The 20,786-nt window shown below is 44.8% G+C and overlaps 1 protein-coding gene across 1 annotated transcript in view; it reads right to left on the reverse strand.

Moving 5' to 3' along the window:
* Window positions 1–17,436, reverse strand: part of LAMP3 (lysosomal associated membrane protein 3) — a 29,671-nt gene extending 12,235 nt beyond the window's left edge. Inside the window, 4 exon segments of the mRNA XM_075938054.1 lie at window positions 391–448; window positions 4,207–4,329; window positions 5,244–6,076; window positions 17,261–17,436. Of these exon segments, the coding sequence (XP_075794169.1) occupies window positions 391–448; window positions 4,207–4,329; window positions 5,244–6,076; window positions 17,261–17,306 (1,060 nt within the window). The 5' untranslated portion in view covers window positions 17,307–17,436.
* Between the last annotated feature and the right edge of the window lie 3,350 nt (window positions 17,437–20,786).

The following is a 20,786-nucleotide window of genomic DNA, read 5'->3' on the forward strand; positions in this document are numbered from 1 at the left end:
CCGAACGGGAGCAGCATAGTATTTCCGCAAGAAGCACTGATTTCTTACATGAGATCGTCAGTGTTCTTGCGGAAATTCAAGTGGCCAGTGTAGACAGCTGGCAAGCTTTTCCGCAAAAGCAGCTGCTTTTGCGGAAAAACTTGCCAGTCTAGACACAGCCTAAAAGTTTAGGTGGGGGCTAATTTGAAAGAGTGACTGAAAGACAGTAACCCAGCAGAAAAATCACAACTTTTAAGCTGAGGCAGCCTAAGTACACCTTTAGATATGTAAAGCCCAGCTATGTAGAAAACTGAAAATAACTGATAAGAAAAAATAATCATGACAAAACTGAACCAAGAATGGTTTGGAAATGAAATTAGCACAGTAACTGTAAAATACACAAACACTTACCTGCTGAGGGTACCGTGAGGCTGGCCTCCACTTTACTGATATAATATATGGTAACTTTCTGCAAAATAACAAATTCATATCTTTAGCAGCCATTCTGCCTTAATGTTTGTGAAATATAATAATGTGGGGCAGTGAAAACAAACCCAGCAAAATGAACTGATAAAGGATACGTGAATGAATAGTTATTGTCTCACTAAGCAATGCAGGTGATTTGTGGAAGAAAGCTAACTTCCATTACCCTGTGGAGGAGTGGAGTGTTGAGATGATTTATTAATCTTCCAGATGCTTTACAAAAGCAATACGTCAAAGGGCCACGTTATCGTTTGGCATCATTTCAGTTCTCTTGATGTCAGCAGAGCTGTGCTGATTTTTAGCAATTGAGAGTCTGGAGTTTATGATTCAAATTTGACCCAACCTATGAGGGTCATTAAAAATAAATGGAAGGGGCGGGGCCTCAGGCAGAAGGGGCGGGGTGAGGGCAACAATCCAGGAGTGGTGGCCTGCAGTGCTCTGGTGGTGATTTAAAGGGCCCGGGGCTCCTGGTGTGCCGTTGCCGCACTAGTGATGGTGACCAGAGCCCTGGGCCCTTTAGAATTGCTGGGCCCCAGGACAATTGTCCTCTTTGCCCCCCATCCCCATCGGTGGGCCTGGCTATAGCTCTCTGTATGGAAGGACTGGGGTATGTCTAGACTGCATCCCTCTGTCGGCAGAGGGATGCAGATTAGGCAGGTCGACATTGCAAATGAGGCAGGGATTTAAATATCCGTGCCTAATTTGCATAAAATGGCTGCCGTGTATTGCCGACTCAGCACTTTGTTGGCAAAAAGTGGCAGTCTAGAGGGGGATCTGTTGAGAAAGAAAGCCTTTTTTGACAGATCCTGTAAACCTCCCTCTAGACTGCCACTTTTTGCCGACAAAGTGCTGAATTGGCAAAACGTGGTGGCCATTTTTATGCAAATTAGGTGCAGGATATTTAAATCCCTGCCTCATTTGCAATGTCGACCTGCCTAATCTGCATCCCTCTGCCGACAGAGGGATGCATTCTAGACACCCTTGGATAATTGCCAGCTGGCAGCTATCGTCCTCTTATACTTCTCCTTTTCTCTAAGGCCGTGTCCAGACTCAGGGTTTTTTTCGGGAAAAGTAGCCTTTTCCCGAAAAAACTTCCCCTGCGTCCAGACTCAAGCCGCGTTCTTTCGAAATTATTTCGAAAGAACGCGGCTTTTCTTTCGATGGCGGTAAACCTCGTTTCACGAGGAAGAACGCCTTCTTTCGAAAGTTCCTCTTTCGAAAGAAGGCGTTCTACAATGTAAAGAGGCCGTCTTCGAAAGAGAGCATCCAGACTCGCTGGGTGCTCTCTTTCGAAAAAGCGGATTTCCTCTATCGAAAGATCCGCCTGCAGTCTAGACGCGATCTTTCGAAAGAGGCTCTTTCGAAAGATGCTTTCGAAAGAGCCTCTTTCGAAAGAAGCCTGCAGTCTAGACATAGCCTAAGTCAGGAAAGTTTTAGGGCTCACAGGTTTCAACAACACTAATAGAAAATGTGTGTTCCATTGTCAGAAAAAGAGGCAAGAAGATTTTATAATTCTACTCTGGACTTTCTATAGCACTGAAGATTTCAAGCTCTTTACAGATGTCATTCACACCTCCTAAGACTTTTGTGAGGGAAATAGTAGAATGCCTATTTTACAGATAGCTAAACCAAGGCACAAGCAGGCTAAGGATGTGCACAAGATCACACAGCAGAGTCCCTCTCTAACCACTTTGCTCCACTGAGAATGAATTGTCAGTGCGGTTCCTGACAGACAAGTGTCCCTATCACAAAAAAGTTGCCATCTCCATTAGCAACCTTGCATCCTGTTCAGACAGATGAATAATTCTACTCTGAGGAATAAAACATCTGTTTTACCGAGCATAGAGTGGGTTCATTACAGGGTTTCCTGTTTTCAAGTCCTGCATGTGGGCTCATAGAAGCCGCTACTCATTTATCAGCCATCATATTTCAGCACTGCAGGCAAGTGACTGAGGGTCAGATTCAATATTCCCTCTAATCTTTTCTATCCATGTGCGGATTTTTTCCATCTATGTGCAGAATACATTTTTATGTGCACTGAGGCACATGTGAATATGCACCATCAGTAGAAACAAAAACCTAGCTGCGGGCGCTCTGTTAATCAGATGGGTGGCTTCTGAATCTCTCCTGAGCAGCCACAAAAGTGCACAGCTCACAAGGAACAAGATTCTGTTCCCAGTTACACTGGTGCAAATCAGGAGGGACTCCACTGGAACTAAGGGAGCTACACACATGTAAAACCTGTTTTGCCTGTGACCAGACTCAGTCCTTCAGAATCTGAAAGTTGACTATACCAGACTGAAACAGTAGCAAACCGAGCTCTTAACAGCTCACATTTCAAAGCTCACTCTCCTGAAGCTTATGTTGAGGTGAAGGATAGATTGTGCAATGCTGTGTCATTCATTTCTTTGTTCTGGGGGATGAGTGCAGGCACAGCACCTAAAGTTTCATATCAGTCTGCTTGCTGCTGCTGCTCCAGCTGCTGCTTAAATGTACTTGACTCACAGGATTTGATCTAAGGACCATTCCAGTGTAGGAATGCTGTTCTCTAAGTGCAAGGAGCACACATCCAAAACAAACACACAAAATATTAAATGGTTCTTTGTTTTCCAACATTTCCTTCGCATATTTTCCTTTGCTTTATTTTTGTTCCTCTTTCCTCTACAGTTTTAGAAATCTGTCTCCAGTAACTAAGACAAATGGTTATTGACCAGAATCTCATGTTCCACATGAACCAAACATTAACAACTTTGGGCCAGGCACTCAGGTGATATAAACCGTCATTGCTCGCTCCAGTATTTCCAGCCACTGATAGAACTGACCCATTGAAAAGAAAAGGTTCAGCTGGGAAGCTCAGACCCAAACCCAAATGTTTCCAAAATTCAGGTGTATTCAGATTTGGGTCCGTCTTGTGTGTTTGTGAGATTATATCACAAAGGTGGTGGTCTTTTGATTTTATTCCAGTCTCTTTTCAATTTTAAAGGCCCACTGCCTTGTCCGTTCCATTCATAGTATAAACTTTTCTGTGTCACACTGCTAGAGTCACAGCATAATTCCAGTTAGCTGCCATAGAATTTATTCCCTCAACACACCAAAATATTAGGCGTTGGGTGTCCCATATAAACCAGAAACTTTTGTCTCTTTAATTTAGGGCCTATTGCCAGGTTTCCGACACGCACAAAGATTCAGAATAACATAGTTACTGTATTCTATACAGATGTTTTGATTAGAGGTGGCCCAGAATTAAACTTGGAGCCAAACACTTCTGAAGTTTTTTGGTGGTGGAAATCTGAATTGGAATTTGTGAATCTTTTGTCACCTGATAATGGATCAAGTAAAAAATTCAGATATAAAAGCCACATATTTTGAGCTATGTGAAATCTGCATTCAGGTTTGGAGTAATAACAATGAGGCATCCTGTGGCACCTTAAAGACTCACACATTTATTAGAGCGTAAGCTTTCATGGGTAAAACCTACTTTGCCAGATGCAGGTTTTGAGTCAGACCCTGTTCTGATATCAATACTTTGCCCTTCTCTAGTGCCTGCAATCAGGGGATCTCAGAACACTTGACTGACATTAAGTTATTGAGCACCTGTGAAGTCCTTACAGATGCAGAAAGGGAGGAACAGGGAGATGAAATGACTTGCCATGGTCAGTGAGTGTGCTGGGAATAGAACCAAAGAATTCTGAATCCCAGCACTGACCTCTGCCTTACTGCAAAAAACAAGAGGGCAACACTTACCTTTACAAAGGTAAAGCTTATAAAACCGCCGTTAAAAGTTATGTTCAGATTTGATTGCAGGTTTCCACAGCTTCCAGATGTTTGTGTGGTACTGGGATTAATATTGAAATAACCCTTCTCCTTCTGGGGAGGAAAAAAATACAGCATAGGTCAATTAGAGAGAAAACAAAAACAACAATAAAAAAGAAATTCTCAGATACTTATGAGCTTTCTGAAATTGAATCTATGGGTCTGGATCAATAGACTACCTTGCTAGAGGCCTTAAACTACGTTATCCAGTCTGATCTCATGCTTAGCACTGCAGTTTATGCAGTTTGTCTCTAACATAATTTCTGCAGACCTGGACTCTAGTCTGGTTTGGGCTCTTCAAAGCTGAGAATAGAGTTCAATCTAAACATCTCTGAGGCTTTCTCCATCATAAAACAATGCATCTGGTGAGAAGATTCTCCAACGCAGAAAAGTTCTGCAGTTTAGAAACAAGGCCCTTTAGTGGTGTAAGGTATATGCTTAGCTTTAAACCATAGTGAGTATTGTGTATTTTCATCCACACTTAACAGTCATCACATTTAATCAACATTTAGAATCAAAATGGGAACATGAGATTTACAATGGCAAGGATTACGGAAACAAAGCAAGAAACCAATTGCTTTGGAAAGGATATAAATTCCAATGCTTTAAAGTATAATCCAGATGTCTAACTAATGGAAGTTAGGGCAACTTTTTCTCTATGGGCAGATTATTCTGTAATCAACTAGTTTGGGGTTTCTCGCACCTCCTTTTGAAGCATATGGCCTGGACCACTGATCTGTTCCTGGCAGTTCTTATGATCCTAAAATAGCAAAGAGCCCCAATCAAAGACTGTAACTAACAATTCTGGGAAGCAGGCACACTACTTACACTGATGTCTAATTTTGCGGCATATGGCAATTGATGGGAATTGCCTTGAAGGAGGCAGGATAAAGTCAAACTAATGAAGAAAGATTGGTGTAAGCCTCAGATTATGTAGCTCCCTAATGCTAATGAATATTGCATCTCACCATTTTAGAATTTTGAACAATCAGCTTCAATCCCATTGATGCTTTAATGCAGGTCACATTTCCACTGGAAACATTGTAGGTTCCAGTAGCAGGTGATGAATCTGGTGCGAGGGTGGGCCCCATGGTGGCTGTCGTGGAAGGTGTGGTTGTCGGAGTCCCTGGATGAACGGTTGTTGTGTTGGTTCTTCTGCCTGTAGTTTTTGCTGTTATATGAGTTGTATGGTTAGTTGGCTGCGTGGTGGTCTTTACAGTGGTCTTCTTGGTTGTTAGTATTGTTGTTTCTGCAAGGGTTGTAGTTCGATTGGTTGGTGATGTGGGCTTTGAAGTTGTCTTCATGGAGGCAGTTGTATTCGCCACACTTGAATGGGTTGTATGGTTGGTTGGCAGTGTGGTTTTCTCAGTTTTCTGGATGGTTGTCTTTTTACCTGTTTGAGCTGTAGTTGTTGTTGTTTCATTGGTCGGCAGTGGAGTCTTTGCAGTTGTTTTCTTACCTGCTGCTGTAGTTGTTAATATTACATGGGTTGTCTGGTTGGTCAGCTGTGTGGTCTTTACTCTTGCTTGGGTTGTCATGTTAGGGTCCAATGCTGTTGTTACCGCATGATGGTTTGTTGTTTGGGTGGCAGTGAATACAGATGTTCTTTGGTGTAATGGGGTGGTTAGAATCTTACTTGTCCTGCTGGAGAAAAGTGCGGTGACTGCGTGGCTGGAAGAAGTTATCTGATATGGGGAAACTGACTGGGCAGTAGTAGTTCTTTGTAGGAATGAAGTTGACTGTGGGGTTGGTTTGAGCTCCATCTCATCATTCGTCAAATCAGCATAGCAGGATAAAAATGCTGCAAAGGAGTAAATAGGTCGTTAACTGGTAACCTTAGTTCCATATAACCAGTTGCAATCTACAGTATCCCTTTGGTTTTGTAATAAACAAAGAGTCTGATATATATTGATTCCTCCTATTGCCCTGTTTATAATGCAAGAAACAGGTAGCATCCTGTAGAACAACTCCCATTAAAGTGGGCTGGAGAGTAGGGACCAAGGACACAGGGATTCAGCATGTGGGGGTCCTTGGTCCCCACCCCCTTTTACAACAATACTTTAGTCTGCTATATTGTTGCTAATGGGAGAGTTATGCAGCTTGGCACATTGGGAAGTTTCATTCTGAAGCATGAAATGGGGAACACAGTAAGATCATTAAAATGGTCACAAGACTAACTCGCAGCACTATGGGTTTGCTGAGTGATGAGGATCTGGGATTTTTATCCTCGATGCAGCCTTTTTCTATTAGGAAGTGATAGATTTAGCTGAATCAGTAACATGGGGGAAGAAAAGAAAATAAAGGTATTTTTCAGGGGGGTTCGGTTTGGAAACCCTTTTGAACAAGGAGGAGGGATGGAATCTGGAGAAGGTGCAGATTTTCACAGGTGCTCAACCATCCCATAACATTTTGACAGCTGGGGTTATTATTTGTGTAGCCCGATTAGTGTGGGGAGGGTGAGGGAAGGCCATTTGCTCCACTGTACCAGCTGCTCCCTTTGGACCCAGTGAGGACTGGAAGAAGCTTGGTTGTTGCTCTTACTGACTGATCGGGGGAAGGATCCTGGGGGTGTGAGATTTCCGTGGTCCTCCCTTTTCAGGCGCTCTCCATCTGGGAGGGGGATGGGGAGGCCACTGAGGTGGGTGCCTCAGGCAGGTACCTCTTGTCTTACTCTACAGGATTGTGTTGGGCTGGAAGGCTCTCAGCTGTTGTGTGGGGATGGCCACTTTATCCTTGGGCAGCTACACTGTATCCTATGGAGACCGAGCCCCAAGGAGACACATGCTTTGTGTGGCTTTGTATGCAGTGGCAAAGCGACGTGAATTCTAATTCTAGTATGTTCATGACAATTCATCTATTTGATGACACAGTGACTGCACTGGATGAGGTAAACCACATGGTATGATAGGCATAAATAGGATCCAACCGGACACTCTTGTTGTCACTTATCAACCCACACTGTTAAGTACCCCTGAGAGAACGTGCTTCAATACAGAAATAACCCCCCCTCTGACCTCACTCCTGTAGTAGTCACCTACCACCTCACACTGGATATGAGATATTGACTGATTACAACCCACATAAGATGAGGACTCCATCCTGAGAGAAATCTTTCCTGAATCCCTCTCTTCTGGCCCTCACACAATCCCCCAAACTTTCCAAGCTGCAAGCTCGCCACAGACCAGGACACCTCAACACAAAGCAGCACCAGACCTTGCCAGAACAACAGATACAAAACCAGCAAACATCTCTGCTGCTACAATGATCAATACCTCGCTCCCCCCAGCAACCTTGCTAGTGCCATGGATCCTACACACGCCTCTCACACTGTGCGGCGTACTTCATCCAGTGTGCTCAATGCCCCACTAAGAACTTTGTGGGTAAAACCAGACAATTGTCACACACTCAAATGAGCTCACGCAGGAAAACGGTAAAGGACAAAAACACCGTATCTCCCATAGGTGTACACTTTCCACAGAGCGCTCACTGTATGTCTGGCCTATCAATCCTCATTCTCAAAGGAAACCCGCACAACGCTTTCCAAAGCTGAGCCTGACTGCTTAAATTCATATCGCTGCTAGATACTAAACATCATGGATTGACTAGAGACACTGGATTTATGGCTTATTACAACAGTCTATAACCCTGTAACAAGCACCCCTCCCTCCACCCACACACTTCAGCTTTCTTCCCCTCCACCCTTACTCTGCTCCCTATGACTGGTGGGGTATTAATGGGCCTTGAATAGTTCCTTGAAATCTGTGTTAACTATTATGCTAAACAATCTGTATTTAGCAGTACTGTAAGCAGCATAACCATGTATGCTAAACCTTGTATTTAGCAGCTTCAGGGGGTAGCTGAGTTAGTCTGTTACAGAAAAAAAACAACAAATGGTCTGGTAGCACTTTATAGACTAACAAAACATATAGATGGTATCATGAGCTTTCGTGGACACAGCCCACTTCTTCAGATGACTGGAGTTATGAGTAGGGGTTATGAAAACTCGAAATAAATAGGAGAATGGGGGGGGACTGGGGGAAAGAAAGATGCTCTGTCTCCCCCCCCATTTTCCCCTCCTTTTTTCTTAAAGTATCTGGACAAAGGATGCTAAACCTGAGCAGATAAAAATCAAAGTCAGTCGATAGATTGCTAAGGCAGGAAGGATACCATTCAGAAAGCTGTTAGCACCTTCAGTGATAAAGACTCCACCGTCCTGTATCTCGATTGAGCCCATTGGCATGTGAATTGAATTTGTATATGTATTGTAATTCCAAGCTTTCTCTGTAGATTTGGTATGAGTTCGGCTGTGTCTACACTGATGCAGCTGGGCCGCTGTAAGATTACTCATATGGCCGCTCTATGCCAACATAGAGAGAGAGAGCTTGACCAGCTGCTTAATTATAACATCACCCTCCCAAAAGCTAGGATGTAGTCTTGTGCATACTCCCTGTGACGGGATGCAGTCACAGAAGACCCCCTTGGGCTGCTTCCCAGTGTGCTTATTTACAAATAAAAATAATGTTATTAAGTTCAAACAGTAGAGTTTAAGTATTGCAAGTAAAAACAGAACAAAGTAAATTACAAATTTAAAATAACAATAAATGCATAGCTTGTTCTAACATACTAAAGCTTATTGCAAGCTTACTCTAAATTTGTTCTTATTTCAGCTAAACCTCTAAGTCAGGGAAGATCTTTGTTCCCTCAGAGTCTCTGGTTATTCCCTTGGGCGTCATGCTAGCCAAAGAGCCTAAAAACTAGACTCTCTTTTGGGTAAGAATTCTGTTTTGGCATTCCCCCTTCTATGGAAAAATTATCTGGTCAGACCCTACCAGTGGGAGTGATCACACGTCTTCCTAAAACTAACCACTGTTTAGACTTAAAGGACAAAGGAGGCCGTTTACAAGTGATTACTCAGACACTGAGGTGTCCCAGCTCTGGAAACACCCTTGATGGCTTTCATTTGCACATTTAAAACCAGAAACCATTCCCTACCCCAGATCTCTGACTTCACACACAGGAGTGATACATGCACCAAAATAAGACCCGGCAGGCATGGACATTAAAATGGATCAGTTACATGAGGTATTTTGTCCAAAGCATTTTTGAGTTATGCATACTTGTATACATAAGACAATTTTCTATTGCATGGCAGGGGCGGGGAGGAGGTTTGTCACCCCCCCCCCCCCACTTATGCTGGCATAATTTATGTCTCTCAGGAGAGCTGAATATTCACGTTCCTGAGTGACAAACGTTTTGCCGACGTAGCATAGACCAGACCATTTGGGGCTGGGAGGATAAAGGGGGTACTAGTGCAGCAATGGTGGCAGCCGGAGCCCTAGATCCCTTTGAATTGCTACTAGTGCCCCGGGGCCTTTAAATCGCCGCTGGAGTCCTGAGCAGCACTACCGGACAGCTAAGGGGGGTAGGCACAGCTCCATCCTCATCCTTCCGTCTGAGGCCCCGCCCCTTCCGGGAGTGTGGAGCCAGGCCCTGCCCCTCTTTGCCCAGGAGGCCAGGCAATTCTGTGAGCCACCCTGTGTCGATAAGGCCTTACTTTCTCAGACATGAAGAAGAGCCCAGGGTAGCTCAAAAGCTTGTCTCTCTCACCAACAGAAGTTGGTTCACTAACAATTCTTACCACACCTCCTCCCTTCTCTCATCAGCGCCGAAAGCAGCCTATAGAGTACACTGGGGACAAGGACTGTGTCAGTCCTAGATGGAACAAGTTGTGTCGGCAGGTTTTCTTTTTTTTAAGTTGGCCCAAGGCAACAGCAAAGGTTCATGTCATCAATGTGGCACTCCCATCTCTGACCAGGGCTCACTTTAGGAGGCGTATGGCAGGATCAGAGGTGACATCTTAATACTCAGCCGCATAGCAACCAGCGTAGGGGTCCAGCAGACAGACTACTAAAGGTTTGGCTCTGGAGAACTCTCTAGTCCCAATCCCTCACTGCTCCCTTTGTCCCCCTTTCCCCATTTTTGTTGTTGTTGTTGAACTGTTTAACACAGTGTTTCTCAACCAGTGGTATGAGTACCCTTAAAGGCTACATCTACACTGCAGGCTTTTTGCGGAAGAACGGCTGTTCTTGTGCCAAAACTTGCAGAGCGTCTACATTGCACACGCGTTCTTGCACAAGTAAATTTACAGTACAGAGTTGGAAAATAGGGCTTCTTCCGGAAGAGTTATTCCTCTCTCCACAAGGAATAAGCCCTCTTGTGCAAGAGCTCTGCCACAAGAAGGCAGTGTAGATAGGCAACATGAATTTCTTGCACAAGAAACCCCTATGGCTAAAATGGCCATCAGAGCTTTCTTGCGAAAATTCAAGAGCACATCTCTTGCGCAAAAGCACATGGCAGTGTGGACACGCTCTTGTGGAAGACCTTTTGCACAAGAACCCTTGCACAAAATAGTTCTTGCGCAAGAAGCCTGCAGTGTAGACGTAGCCTTAGGGATACTCAAGAGAAGTCTGGGGGGGTTACATCAACACAACTGAAATGTGGAGAAAACTGAATTTTTGTTTTAAGTTTTACAGCGCTTTATTATTTTTGTACTTTTCACACCCAAAAATTTAATCGCCTGCTCGGCTATGATTAAGTTGTTTAAACAAATGTGTTGCAATAGTAGAAAATTTTGCAGCTGAAAACTGTAGGTTCTGGGAGTACTTATAAATTTTTTTTAAGCGGTACTTTACTAAAAAAGGTTGAAAAACACTGGCTTCACAGGCTAGGGCGGGGCACAACTCCAGTGCATCAGGTGGAATGTCCATGAAGGACAAAAGTCGTGAAGAATGAGAGCAAAGGATGACCAGTCTTGTGCCTAACACAGCCAACTCTCAAAAAGGGAAGCGATGCACTGAATGTACCCAAGGGAAAAGTCCCAAGCAAGGAGGACTAGGCCTCTGAAGTAGCTCTCCTTAAAGAGAAACCAGGTTCAAAGTCTAATGTTCTGTTGCTTTTTCGTAAATATCTAAAATGATTCAAAGGAACAACAATTTTTCTCGTGGGATCAGGCTTCCGTTTTTGCAACATTTACAGAAAGTTTATCTTTTGCCTCTGGTGGAACCTTTGAGTTCGCTACAATCTCAGCACTTGCACACCGCCGCCAGGCACCAAAGAAAGATCACCAGTTCCTAAATAGAAACAAGACATTGAAAAATAGATTCTGAAATACAAACAGTTTGTGACTCTTACTGTGTGTGTATGTGTGGAGGGGTGGGGAAAAGAAAGCCAAGTTAAGAGAAGTCAGAAGTCTTGCCCACTTATAGATTCCTTGACGTGTAACAAGTGGCAGGGAGTAGGTCAAGCGTTTTCCTTCCTTGGTTAGCTGAAATTGCCAAGTGGAAATTATATCCCCATTACAGTACTCAGAGAGTAGGTACCCTTCGGTGCAAAAGGATTCATATTCCAGGCCAGCCACATTGCCTCTGAGTGAAGCTCTTCACTAAATTAGCAGAGAAGTGTATTTTAACTTAGTCAATCTGAAGGGGGCTATAAAAAAATCTGCACCCAAAGCCTGGGATTGGAGATTCAGATTCTAGTTTAAATCGGGCCTCGAGGACGGTTCAGATTCAGTGCTGCTGGAATCTCATAACCTGTTCTCATGCTCCCCGCCCCCATGGCAGAACATCTCATCTCACAGCATTTTGACCATTTTCGGATTGGATCCAGTCTGGAACCAAAACCATTGAGTGGATCCACATATATATGTCTGATTCTAACCCCACCACTGTCCTCCAAAATATAATTGTGCAGAGAGCTGAGGGTTGTGGATTATATGCTCCAGATCAGCCTGGCCTTTAATCTTGGCCCATTTTTGTTTCAGTGGTGCAAGGAATATACTTCACTTTATTTCTAGCTATTAATATAACCTGAAGACAAACAAAAACAAAAACATTTCAATGAAATAGAAGGCCACATCTGGTTAGCATGACTGACATCTCAGATGACAAATATTTATTATCAGTAGGGATCTAATTATGCCAATATGCTTTTATAGGCATATTTGAACTCATCCTCCCAGTTCAGACTCTCCCAAACTTTAATTTAGTTGATCCCACAGCAGTGTCTTATCCTCTTGCTTATGGTCATATTGACCACAATGTATGAAGAGCAAATGCAGTTGCTTTGTTCTAGCTACCCATGGTTGTGGTTTGGTGCATTAGCCCAACAAAAATAGAAAAGAGGAAGCTGTAAATTAACTCGTTTTCTTGAAGGCTGTGAAACAACCTTACATTTAAATTAATGTAGGTAGCAAAGATCCACAAAGAGTTCTATTCTGCTCAGCTTTTGGTGTACAAACAATTTCAGTAACCATGTTGGTAACATTTCAATTTAAAATTCAGTTAAATATTAAGAATCAGGAAATCTTTCACCAAAAAAACTCTCTCTCATAAAAGCGTCATTTTGATGAGAAATATTTCCTTTGAAAAATTTCAGCCAGCTCTGCTAGTGAGATTGTTAGGTTAGAAAAGCAAAAGTGAAGCCACTGCTTGCTGGGTCTCTACATAGCCACTCCTGGTCATTAGCAACCCTCTGCCCTAAATCTCTCCACCAGCCTAATGTCCATAGCCAGTCCACAATGGGCCGAGTTTTTTCGCATTGTCACTCTTGCACCATTTGCGTGACTTGCTCCATCTTCTGAAAAGACGTGTGGCCGAGCGAGCTTCATCCCAGAGAACGTCCCATTGCTTGCGGGGATTCTTCTCTGGATGTGGGTTTCACAGCATTCCCTGGGCCTGTTCCAATGCCCAGTAAAGCCTTTGGAAGGTGGCATTCACTGGATGTCCACTGCAGAAGTGAAAAGGGCCAAGCATAGGGATGCCTGTCCACCTCTTCTCTGAGCCCGAGCCTGCCTCAGAGATGGTTTTGTTACACCCCTTCTCCAGGGGCTCCTGTGTGGAGGAGGGCAAAGCTGATCAATAAGATGCTGCTTAACCAGGAAAACTTACACCTGCTCTAGAATCCCTGTGTCAGCTAGACTTGCCCAAGAAGCCACTGTGCAATCAATGAGGAGACAGGCCTATGTCTCTTTCCATTGCTCTGCAACAGTTCAGGGCATCTGAAACTGTATTTCCCCTCACTGGTCCAGCCAGGGTAACCACTCTTAGGTTTCCAGCTTCCCAGCTACCTTTCTTAAGTAAAAGCGGCGAGGAGTCCTGTGGCACCTTATAGACTAACTAAAGTGTTGGAGCATAAGCTTTCGTGGGCAAAGACCCACTTCGTCAGATGCATGACTTCGTCAGTGACTCCTCGCCGCTTTTGCAGATTCAGACTAACACGGCTACCCCTCTGTTACTTTCTTAAGTAGAGGCCTAGTCAGAAAGAGACTCTACGAGGTTATCTCCAGCTGTATTGTTCCCTGCCTTCCCAGGGTGAGTCCCAGCACAGCCAGGCTGCAGAGGTAGGCCCTCTTGCTTTCTTTTCAGAGACAGTTAACAGGCGTAATTGCTGCAGCTATAAGTTACCACACAGGTCTTTCTCAGCAATCCTTCTTAACTCTTCGGGTGCGTCTACACTGGCAAGATTTTGCGCAAAAACTTGCCAGGTGTCTACACTGGCCGCTTGAATTTGCGCAAGAGCACTGACTTTGTAATGTACAAAATCAGTGCTTCTTGCGCAAATACTTTCATGCTCCCGCTCGGGAAAAAGCCCTCTTGCACAAGAATACTTGCACAAGAGAGCCAGCGTAGACAGGGAAGAACTGTTTTGTGTAAAAAAGCCCCAGTGGCTAAAATGGCGATTGGGGCTTTCTTGCACAAAATCGTGTCTAGACTGGCCACGGATGCTTTTGCACAAAAGCACTTTTTGCGCAAAAGCATCCGTGCCAATCTAGACGCGCTTTTGCGGAAATCCTTTTAATGGAAAAACTTTTCCGTTAAAAGTAGTTCCGCAAAATCATGCCAGTCTAGACGCAGCCTTCAAGTACAACACGGGACAGAGCAAACCTCCTATACACAATAAAAGCACCCAGACATATGCTAACAAGGCCATCAGAGTTCACTCTAAGGTGGACACACTGGCAGGAGCAATCCTTCAACCCCCCAAGCTAGGGGATTCCTAGTGGTCACAGTTCATCACAACTCCAGCTCAGAACAAGCACCCAGTCTTATAGGCCTTGGTCGGCCCAATCCTTCCAACCCTTCTCTAAGGATTGGAGCCCTCCATGAACACAGGGATCCTGTCCATTGGCCGGCTCAGAAAGGAGGTCCTGAGCCTGTGTAAAATCAGCCCATTCATATCTCAAATTCTTTTCTTTGTCTGTTGGTCTCTGGAGAATCCAGTTTGTGCTCGTCTTTGTGTCCCTTTCGGCAGGGTGGTTTCAATGGGCCAATAATGGAGGAAGTATGTTACCGTTCCACTCCTGCTAGAGGAGTTATATACAATGCCACAATAACAGCCACAGCTGCATTTTTAATACAATGTACTACAAAGGTAATCAAACTAATTCACTCCAATGTAAGTTAATTCAACCTATAGTTGTTTATCTTAGTTCTGTCTGCCTGCCACAGCCCCCACCTCATTTTTGTGTCAGAATGCCTCAGAGCTTTATAGAACCCTCCCTACTGCTCCTTGCAATACTCAGCACCCCAGCCGTTTGATTTTCGAGAACACTTCACTTTTTCAAAGCCTCTCTTTCTGCCTTGGCTGACATAGGAGTCAGTGCGTGAATGTGGCAGGCCTGGACAGCTGCCTTTTCTCCCCTTTTCAGATTTAATAGTGTTCATGAGTGAATCTGAAATTGAAGGAACTGGGCAGGATTCAAATTCCCCTTTTACTAATCTGTGTCTGAAATCTCCGTTTTCATGCGCTGATGGCTGAGGACATGGCCGCTGATTCAGCCTGAGATTGTCACTGCCACCAGAGGACACCCAATTTTCATGAACATTAATGGGGAGCATGCATCTGAAGCCCTTGTTCCTTTAAGACACTATTCCACATTTTTAGAGTCATCTGAGCCCCTTCTGCTCTCTTCTCCCCTGCCCGTTCCCCTTTATCTGCCTTCCTCTCCCTTCGCTCTCTCAGAAGTGCAGCTGTATTAGTCTTTAGTATTGTATCTTTAAAAACTAGTAGTCCTCTGGTACCTCGGTGACTAACAAATATATTAGACCATGAGCTCTCTGCTTAACATAGCTCTTCCTAAATAATGCCCCCTCCAAAGCATGGAACTACCATGAGATTCGCTGCCATCACAGGGTATGTCTAGACTGCAGGGGTTTTCCGGGATTCCATCTAGGCCAAATGGTGGAAAAGCCTCTTCCTCTTCCGGAAAAGCAATTGGAAAAAGCTATAGTGTAGACCTAGCCACGCACTGCTGGTGTGTTCTCTCCCTCCCCCCACCTTGTGCCTGGCTGTCCATTTAGAAAGATTGTCAGATCTGTGCAGCTGAGACTCTGCACAGTGCCGGGTACAATGAGGCCCTGGTCTTGCTTGACTCTTAGGCACTACCATAATCAACTTGATTAATAATAAAAGCTATTGGAGGAGGCAATAAATCCCTGTGCCCAGCTTTACGCATAGACACTAACTGTTCAGTGGCCACTCAGCGTTTTCCCGGTACCAAAAGCATGACAAAATTGGCAATAGGTATAAACCTGAGGCCTGATCCAGCCTCTACTGCAGCCAGTGGAACTGTTCCTATTGGCTCCAGCTGGCTTTGGATCAAGGCCTTCTAAAAGTGGGAATCCCCCTGATTTGGTTATTTAAGGAAGGGCCAGATCCAGTGGAAGCCTTTCAGGCCCACAGCCCTTGACTCTAGGCTTCCCCTCCCCCTAACCACACACTTAGAAATGTTGCTCAGTAGGTTTTTCAAAAATGCAGAATTTCTAAAAGGGAGAATCCACAACAGACAAAGATCCTAGGAAACAGCATCACTCTGATCAAAGCCAGCACAGCACTGTCGGTTCATTTCATTCCCCCTTCCTCCGTCTCATTCCATTCTCCTTTACGGCAATGTAAATTCAGAGCAGCTCCCTCGCACTCCAGGTGAACCCCAGGACAGCAGAAACAAAAATTTTCCCTTGTCTCTTAGTGAAGTTGCCGATCATACAATCAAGCTGATGTGTCTCCTGCTCGGCTAATGCTGCTCTGGGAACGATTTTTGACTGTATTCTGACAAGCTTCCTGCACATCAGGTGCTATTACTCAGCACAGAATGACACAGCGGAGCCATCAAGCCCAGGTATTTTGCCATCATTAAAAGGCAAGGTAGCTTCATCTGTTTCCTCAACTGATATATCTTAGTTAATGCAGGTTTTAAGAGATGGCTTAATATTTTGGTGTAAATCTATGAGCTCCACTGACGTCCGTGGAGTGATGCTGATTTTCTAGTTCAGGCTCAAGCCCTTTCACTTTTATTTCCGTTTTTGTTGCAATTAATCCCATGTACGTTTTCACCTCTCTTTTGCTCTCGTTCCTGTCTTGGCACCATACAGAGGAGAGACTTTCTATTAACTGTGCATTCGCCGTGTTAGGTGCCCGGTATTGTCTTTATCAAACTCAGCATAGGTGCCGAAACTAGGGGTGTGGAGGGTGCTGCAGCACCCCCTGGCTTGTTTCCATTATTTACTGGCTTTTGCATTTTAGGTCAGTGGTGCTCAGCTCCCCCAAATGTAAAAATTGTTCCTGCATCCTCGAAAAGTCAATACTTTCTGTGAGCTCTGTGGATTTGTTTGAGGATCTCTTTAACTCAAATCACCTGCTTCTTATGAATGCCTTTAAGCCCATCTACCCTAAGCTCAGGTTACTTTCAACACACAATGCAAAGGAAATTATCTAAAGGAAAAATTCATAACAGTGGTGCCCCGAAAGTTAAGGCACAGTCATCTTTACTAGCATCTTTTCTGACCCATGGGAACGTATTCATGGCATCATTATTTATAGGCACAAATATGTTTGCCACGTGTTATTCAGCTATGCAGAGTAACTTCAATGCAAAGAAACACAAATGTGCAGTGACCAGGTAGTGTTATAAAGTGCTGTCACTCACCCCAAGCCGCGGATAGCAGCAGCACCTCCGGAACACGCCTGCCCATGGCGAAGGCAGGGTCGAGACTAGCTGCAGGGGTGGAGTAAGGTGCTGCCTTTCCTCTCTGTAGAGCTGAAAGGTGAGGAACAAACGCCGGCCCAAAGGCAGCTACATTTCAAACTGTGCAGACACCACAAAATCACATGAACAGCAGGGGGGGGGGGGTGCAGGGGGAGCCAATCCTGCTCAGTGTTCAGCCGCCGGGGGGGGGGGGGGGTGTTGGGGAGGCTGATGCTGGCTGGAAACTGAAAACAGGAACAAAGACTGGTGTTCTGAGCCAGGTGTTTCATTCCCTCCCTGCAGCCCATCAAGAGGCTGATGAGACAGAGGGGCTTCATGCTGTGCCAAAGTTTCCAGCTTCTAGTTATGGCAATTTGATGTCTCTCTTGGAAGGCTGCTGTGTTAAGGACTGAAAATACAAAGCACAACACGGGGCACAGAGAACATGACATTGTCCCCATGTTTAAAAATTGTGGGTTCCCCCCCCCAATTCTTTATTTAAAGGTAGTGCTGAAAGAATCAGAGGGGTGCACACGGACCTTGCACTGCCAAGTGGGGGCAGGTGCCAGAAGCCAGTTCTCTCCACCTTCATCCTGAGCCCAGATCATATGAGCAAGGCAAGCAAAGCCAGAGGCCTGGCTAGCGGTTCTTGAACACTACGGGCAATGCCGACTAGCCTGCTTCGTGATCAGGGCCGTCCTTACCCATACGCAGAACATGCAGTTATGTAGGGCACCCAAACATTTGGGGCATCACTGGGTCTTACTGTCCACCCATCCGCCTCCTCTGATCCCTATTCTGTGGTTCTGCTTCCTCAGGACTGGATCTAGTTAATTTAAAAGTGACAAAGCCTGCCAGAGCTGTTAGCAGAACATGGAACCTGTAGAAGAGCCATTCCAGTGGTAATGAAGCCATTTAACAGGCATTTGCCAACCCCAGGTCTATGCCGTCGGTTTCTGAATGTGCTGTGTTAGTCTATCCGGCCTTCGGTTAAAAGTTGCTTTAGAACGATTTCATTCGTGTGTGGCTGAAGATTATAAAATCGCATCTCTAAAAAACCGCACACCCCCTGCTGCCAGCAGGCATGGGGGCACCAGTTTAATAATACTGCAGAGGCCCCATAAATTCTACGGATAACCCAGTTCATGATCTCTGGGAGGTGAGCTCACCTGGGTGGGACATTGAGCACGGCTAGGTGCAACTGCACCCCTCCGCACATGGCAATGGCATGTCGAGAGATTAAGTTGATACTAATATTATATTCTGACAAGCGCACCATTGGCTGGTACACAAGCTGCTAGAATGAGGAACAGACTGCTGGAGTTTTGCAGATCAGAGCACCCCGTACCTGGGCATATCTGCATTTATTTCCACAAGGTTCTACACACGCCATCTGCTTGGAGTGGTGCCTGCTGCATCTTTCCTCAGCAGGATAAGGGGCGTGATACATCATACTCCTCCAGTAATGGCTGAGGCACATGCCTGAAGCATATGACCGGATCTGCTCAATGCAGGGGGACTGCTTTCTAATACACAACCTGATGTCCCTAGCACCACACCCTCTCACTAGCACCCAGGGAACACAGCGGTCTCTTGGCAGCTAACCCTTTTCAAATACAGTCGCCCAGAACAAACAGGACCAAAATGTACAGCAGTGGTCTCAATTCCAAAGCAGTGCTGGTATGTTCCCCAAATCTCTGCCAGAACTGGGGATGGAGAATAACTCTTCACAGAGCAAAACGTCAGTACTGGGAAAAGTGCAGCAAAGCAAAAAGTGTTTCATTCCCATACACACGTGCAGCTATTTACATCCTAATGGGCTCTGATTTTAGAAACACTGGGAGCAGAGTGTGAAAGCAGAAGCTGCAAGGCTGTGTCTACAGTGCACCCTCATTTTGAAATGACAGAGTGCATGTCTACATGACCAGCCCGTTATTTTGAAATAATTTCAAAATAATGGGCTTCTGACTCTGAGTTCCGTAACCCCCATTTCACAGAGGGGAAAGGGAAGTCGAAGGGAGAGTGTTCTTCCTTTGACTTCCTGCTGTGCAGACAGCACCAAAAGTCGAGTTAAGGTACTTCAACTTGAGCTCTGCAATTAACGTAGCTGAAGTTGCCTATCTTAACTCTACTTTATCCCGCAGTGTAGACATACCCTAAGAGAATTTCCAGGCACAAAGGGACTTGTTGAAAATCAGCCAGTCAAAGGCTGACATGGGATTAGCTTTTTGGTTTCTAGTTTTTTGTGTAAGCAGTTGACAACACAAAATCATTAACAGAACACATTTTAATAAAGTACTAATTCTCTGTTTCATTGCACTAGGAAATGCTTCTGCCACATTTGTAGCTGCAGCCTTCAGGGCCCGGTTTGTTACATTGGTGTAACTCCTTGGTTACTCCTGATTTATAATGGCATAGCTCAGAGGAGAATTAGGGCCTTCAGTATATTATAGGAGACTTTAACTATCAACATTTGCATCAGGTGTTATGATAATGTCCCCGTCGATGTGCTTATAAACTGCATGTACTTCAGCAATATGAACCCCACAAATGGTTCAGTTCAGAGACACAGAAAATACCTGTCCCCGCTCCTAGGCTGTGTCTACATTGGCACCCTTTTCCGTAAAAGGGATGCTAATGAGACCAGTCGGAATTGCAAATGCCCCGGGGATTTAAATTTTCCCCGCGGCATTTGCATGAACATGGCTGCCGCTTTTTTCCGGCTTGGGGTTTTGCTGGAAAAAAGTGCCAGTCTAGACAGGATCTTTTGGAAAATAAACCCTTTTCCGGAAGATCCCTTATTCCTCTTAAAATCAGGAATAAGGGATCTTCCGGAAAAGGGTTTATTTTCTGAAAGATACCTGTCTAGACTGGCGCTTTTCTCTGGCAAAGCCCCGAGCCGGAAAAAAGCGGCAGCCATGTTCATGCAAATGCCGCAGGGAAAATTTAAATCCCCGGGGCATTTGCAATTCCGACTGGTCTCATTAGCATCCCTTTTCCGGAAAAGGGTGGCAATGCAGACACAGCCCTAGTGTAATGTTAACAAGAGAGCTGCCTCCCTCTAGTGGGTTATGGACTATATTACAGAAGGCCCATTCGCTGAAAGCGGTTAGCATTTCTTGGTTTGTTTATTGATGTTTACACTGCTCTCATACACCTTTTTACCTATTCATTTGCATTCAGCTTTATAACAACAACCAGTTACATACTCTCTGGGCATGTGGTCAAAAGTTTTAAACAACATAGCATAATTTGCTGACAAATATCAACCCAGGAAAATTCATCACAAAATACAGCTCAGTATGTTCTTTACTGTTGGCTCCCTTACCCTATGCTGCGCCTCCAGACAATCCTTTGAAGAGAGAGATGTCCCCTCCCAAAAGCTCTTTGGGCCCAAAATGAAAGCAAAATGGGTGGGGCGAGGTTTCACTGGGAACTCTGTCTCTGCTCCTGCAATGTGCATGTGTATGGTCTGATGGCAGAGTCT

The sequence above is a fragment of the Pelodiscus sinensis genome, chromosome 10 (genome assembly GCF_049634645.1).
Source record: "Pelodiscus sinensis isolate JC-2024 chromosome 10, ASM4963464v1, whole genome shotgun sequence".
Lineage (NCBI taxonomy): Eukaryota > Metazoa > Chordata > Testudines > Trionychidae > Pelodiscus > Pelodiscus sinensis.